We start from the raw sequence: 5000 nt of genomic DNA, 5'->3' as shown, positions 1-5000 counted from the left end.
CCACTACCACTACTACTACTACTACTACTACTGCTACTACTACTCTTACTACTACTACTACTGTTATTGCTACTACTATTACTACTATTACTGACATTATTTCTACTCTTCCTCCTCCTCTTCCTCCTCCTTCTACTACTACTACTACTACTACTACTACTACTACTACTTTTTCTTCTTCTTCCTTTACTATTATTATTATTATTATTATTATTATTATTATTATTATTATTATTATTATTATTATCATTATACTTACGGTGCTTGGTGTGGGCGTTGCTTACTACCGGACCTCCTCGATGGGTCGTAGCACTGACAGCACTCGTGGGCTGAGTGGTGGTCGTGGAAGGCGTAGTCGTAGTAGTAGTAGTAGTAGTAGTAGTAGTCGTCGTAGTGGTCGTAGTGGTGGTACTGGTGGTGGTGGGCTTGGTGCGGGTGGAGGGGGGTTGGTGGTGGTGGGGGGGCGGGTCGTGGTGGTACTGGAGGTGGTGGGTGTTCTCCGGGTAGTCGTCGCCCACCATGGGATTGTTGAGGGTCGTGTTGGTCTGGAAGAGGGAGGTTGGTGATGCACACACACACACACACACACACACACACACACACACTGATATGACTAGACACTTAACCTAAAAACCCCATTAAAAAAAAAAATGAACAGGAAAAATAAAACAGCAAAATCACTGAAAAAAATAACAATAGAAAGCAAAAAAAAAAAAAAAAAAAAGAAATAATGGGCCCTTTGGAAGAAAAATGAAAAAAGTATAACACCGAAAATGCAACAACAAATAAAAGAAAACGCGAAAAATAATCATAAATAAAAAAAAACGCAAAAAATCACTGAAAAAAAAAATTCTCAGAAAAAAAAAGATGAAAGTCACGAAGGAAAATTTGGAACGAGACTTTTATCACACGCCACTCACTTGGTGGGTTTGGGTGGGCGAGTGGGTCGTGTGGGCGGGCTGGGCGGGGTCACGGGGCGGAGGAGGGGCCTGGTGGGCGTGACAGAGGTCGTAGGTCGTGGTGGCACCCTCGTCCAAGGTGTGGTGGGTGGTCGTACCGCAATTGGTCGTGACGTAATGAAGGAGGGTGACGTATAGACGGAATCAGCGCCTTGTAGTGGGGAAGTGGTCGTGGTGGTCGTGGAGGGGTCGTGTGGCAGCAGCAGGGAGTCGTTCTTGGTTAGAATCCCTGGGGCGATCTGTTCTGGCTTGGCGAGGTCGTTGTGTTTGTCCTTGTGAATGCAACACGACCCGAACATGAAGCCGTCCATGCACATTCCCGCGTGCTTCCCGTCTGACTTGATGCACTCCCACACAAACATGCACACTCCCTGTCTTCCGTTGGCGCGACACTCCTTGTGCGCGAACTTGTTGTACGAGTCTGTGGGGAGGAGAGAGTGGTGAGGGAAGGAAGCACAAGAGATTAATTAGCCCGTGTACAGAAACACTTGGCTCTCTCACCACGACTATCTTTAAAGGCCACAGAGATCATTTGCCGTTAATAATGTAGAAATATCGTTAATTTGTCACAGGAACAGTAAAAACATCCTTAAAAACCCTTGCAACTTCAGGACCGTTTCCAAAGGCCACAGAGATGCTTAGAGTGTTTGTCCCGTTAATAATGTAGAAATATCGTTAATCTGTCACAGGAACCGCAAAAACATCCTTAAAAACCCAAGAGGCGTGGCATGAGTAAAGGATTGTTGAGTAAAAAAGGGGTGATGTTGTAAGGAAAAGGACTCATGAGGAAAACACGAGGAAAACACGAGGAAAATAACTTATACGAGAGTGTGCGGGAGAGAAACGAGGCGTGAGTGAAGGGAAACTTGAAGGAAAGGAATCGTATGTATCAGGGAAGGGAAAAACCGGGTGTAAGGAGGAGGAAACTTATTGTACGAGTCTGCGAGAGGAAAAACGGTGCGTGGGGGAAAGAAACATAGGAAAAGTAGTTTGTTTTTGTTGTGAGTAAAAGGAAACTTGTATGAATCTCTGAGTGGGGGGGAGAAAGGGGCGTGAGGAAAAGGAACATAAGGGAAAGAGTTTGTTGCTGTGAGGAAAAAAAAAGACTTGGGGAAAATACTCTGCTGTACAAATAAAAAGAGGAAAAACGGTGTGTGATGAGAGGGAAACTTGAGGAAAGGAATTTGTAGGAATATGCAAAGGAAGGGAAAGAAAACAAAGGAAAAAATATATAAAATAGAAGAAAGAGAGAGAGAGAGAGAGAGAGAGAGAGAGAGAGAGAGAGAGAGAGAGAGAGAGAGAGAGAGAGAGAGAGAGAGAGAGAGAGAGAGAGAGAGAGAAATTACAGGTAAACTCCTAAAAACTTGTGTCCAGCACGTGACCTCTGACCCGCACGTGACCTGCCCAGTAACGCGCGGCAGGTCATAACGGGTCACAGTGGCCTGCTTGACATGACCCCGATTGTCTGAGTATTTAAGGTCACCACTATTGACTGGGACGTGCCGTGAGAGGAAAGAGGAGGAGGAGGAGGAGGAGGAGGAGGAGGAGGAGGAGGAGGAGGAGGAGGAGGAGGAGGAGGAGGAGGTGTGGTCATATTGGGATTGTACAGTTTTCTTTACGTTCTTTTCATTCTTTTTTTCTGTAATTACATGTAGATTGTGTGTGTGTGTGTGTGTGTGTGTGTGTGTGTGTGTGTGTGTGTGTGTGTGTGTGTGTGTGTGTGTGTGTGTGTGTGTGTGCGTGTAGGTCATCGCCCCAGCCCACAAGTCACGGTACCTATATAATTTTTCAGCCTACGCCTATGGAAACAATTAAATATTACACGTAGTCTTTCAGTAAAAAAGTGAAATAAAATAGAAATGTAAAAAAAAAAAAAATAAATAAATAATGATAATAATAAACAAGAAAACAATCATAGTTGTCTTTAATGAATACAAGTAATTTATTATTATTTTTTTTACCTAACAGTTCATTAATTTATTTATATACATAGTCCCACAGTAAATAAACAAGATAAATAAACCAATAAAAAAACAAAGAAAAGTTCTATAATAAATACAATGAGTTTTTTTTTTTTTTTCATCATTTCATCTTTCATTTATCACTTTATTAATTCATTGCCACACCTGAATGACTACACACACACACACACACACACACACACACACACACACACACACACACACACACACACACACACACACACACACACACACACACACACACACCTGTACAGCACATCTACCACAACAGCTCTTCATAAGGACACACCTGACTTACCTAGCGGAAAAAATGCAGGGAAAACTCTTCCTAGTGTGCACATGTACTTAGTGTTTCCCATTCTTTTTGCACGTTACACGCACACACGCACGCACGCACGGAATATTAATGAGTCTCAGGAGTCTTGTCTTCCCCTCACTCGTTACTCACCTGCTCATCTCACCTGAGTCAATAGAGCTTCGTTACGCACACACACACACACACACACACACACACACACACACACACACACACACACACACACACACACACACACACACACACACACCTTCTAGTTAACACGCAGCCGCCCCTGAACTTACTCGTAAATGTGAAGTGAATGGCTTCATTTGACATGCCAGTTATGGGATTAAACTTTCATTTCATTCCACTCATCGCTCTTTCATACCCCCAGTTTTGTCATTCTTATTTTATTTATTTATTTTTTTTTTCATTTATCTTTTCTTTCTTTCCTCACTTTAATTTTTCACTTTATTTATATTTTTTTTTTGGTTCTTTCATTTTCCTGTTCTTTTGTTACTCAGTTCTTTCATTCCTTACTTCTTTCATTCTTCATTTTTTCATTCATTTCCTTCGTGTCTCAGTTCTTTCATTCCTCATTTCTTTCATTTATCTTTTCTTTCATTCCTCATTTCTCTCACTCCTCATTTCATTCATCCCTTAGCTCTTTAAATTCTTTCATTCCTCTTAATCCTTTCATTCCCCAGTCCTCTCATTCCTCGGTCCTGTCATTCCACAGTCATGCCACTCCCTCGCTCACTCCCTCATGCATTCATTCCTACGTACCTTTCATACCTTCATACCACAGTTACTAAATTCCTGGGCATTTCGTGTGAAGAAATAGTTTTTTCTTGTGTGTGTTTGTGTGTGTGTGTGTGTGTGTGTGTGTGTGTGTGTGGTCCAGTTTATTTATGTCCTATGATTTCTCTCCCTCTCTTTCTTTCTCTCTCTCTCTTTCCTTTAATTAACAAGCATATACAATTAACAACATACCATAAGGGAAACTGCAAGAATCCACCAGGCCTACACGTGGGAGTCCCTGTATATAACCTTCCCACACGAATCGATCTCCCATTCCTATCCTTTTATTTACCTAACCTTTTAAAACCTTCCCTTTTCACTGCACCAACAACTTGAGTCAATTCCATTCACCTGCTTGAGAATTTAAACTATTTCATCTCTTTTATTTATGGGCCAGGGTTAACAGGAAGAGGAGGAGGAGAAGGAGGAGGAGGAGGAAGAGGAGATAAGGATGGGTTGGTAAGAGTGCTGGCGTCCTACTTATCTTATGTTGGATCTTCTATATGCTATTGAGAGTGTAGGAGTGTCCTTGTATGCATGTGGCTGCAGGAGGAGGAGGAGGAGGAGGAGGAGGAGGAGGAGGAGAGGATGAGGAGGAAAGAGAACAATACTGCCACTGAAAGATGATGATGATGATGATGAGAAGGAGGAAAGAGAATAATTTTTGTCAGAGAGAGAGAGAGAGAGAGAGAGAGAGAGAGAGAGAGAGAGAGAGAGAGAGAGAGAGAGAGAGAGAGAGAGAGAGGCTACACAAGTTCACGGGATGACTCTGGTAATTCTGAACGATGACTACGTGAAAATAAGACTGGGAGGGGGGAAGAGGGGGGAGAGGAGGAGAGATGGAGGGGCGGAGGGATGGAGGGGTGGAGAGAACTGAGGTGGAGGGATGGAGGGAACTGGAAATGGCCATGTCAGTTCAATGGCTCCAATAGAAACGTTTAAAAATAACTAACTCAGCCG

The 5000-nt window shown here is 42.8% G+C and overlaps 1 protein-coding gene across 1 annotated transcript in view; it reads right to left on the bottom strand.

The window, feature by feature from the left end:
- Positions 1-5000, bottom strand: part of LOC135090813 (serine proteinase stubble-like) — a 48615-nt gene that overhangs the window by 11788 nt on the left and 31827 nt on the right. Inside the window, exons 3-4 of the mRNA XM_063987879.1 lie at positions 921-1380; positions 260-567 (exon numbers count right to left, since the gene is read on the bottom strand). Coding sequence (XP_063843949.1) covers positions 260-567; positions 921-1380 — 768 coding nt within the window. The remainder of the gene's footprint in view (positions 1-259; positions 568-920; positions 1381-5000) is intronic.

This window comes from Scylla paramamosain, chromosome 36, assembly GCF_035594125.1.
Source record: "Scylla paramamosain isolate STU-SP2022 chromosome 36, ASM3559412v1, whole genome shotgun sequence".
Taxonomy (NCBI): Eukaryota; Metazoa; Arthropoda; class Malacostraca; order Decapoda; family Portunidae; genus Scylla; species Scylla paramamosain.
This window is presented reverse-complemented; position numbering and strand designations above follow the sequence as displayed.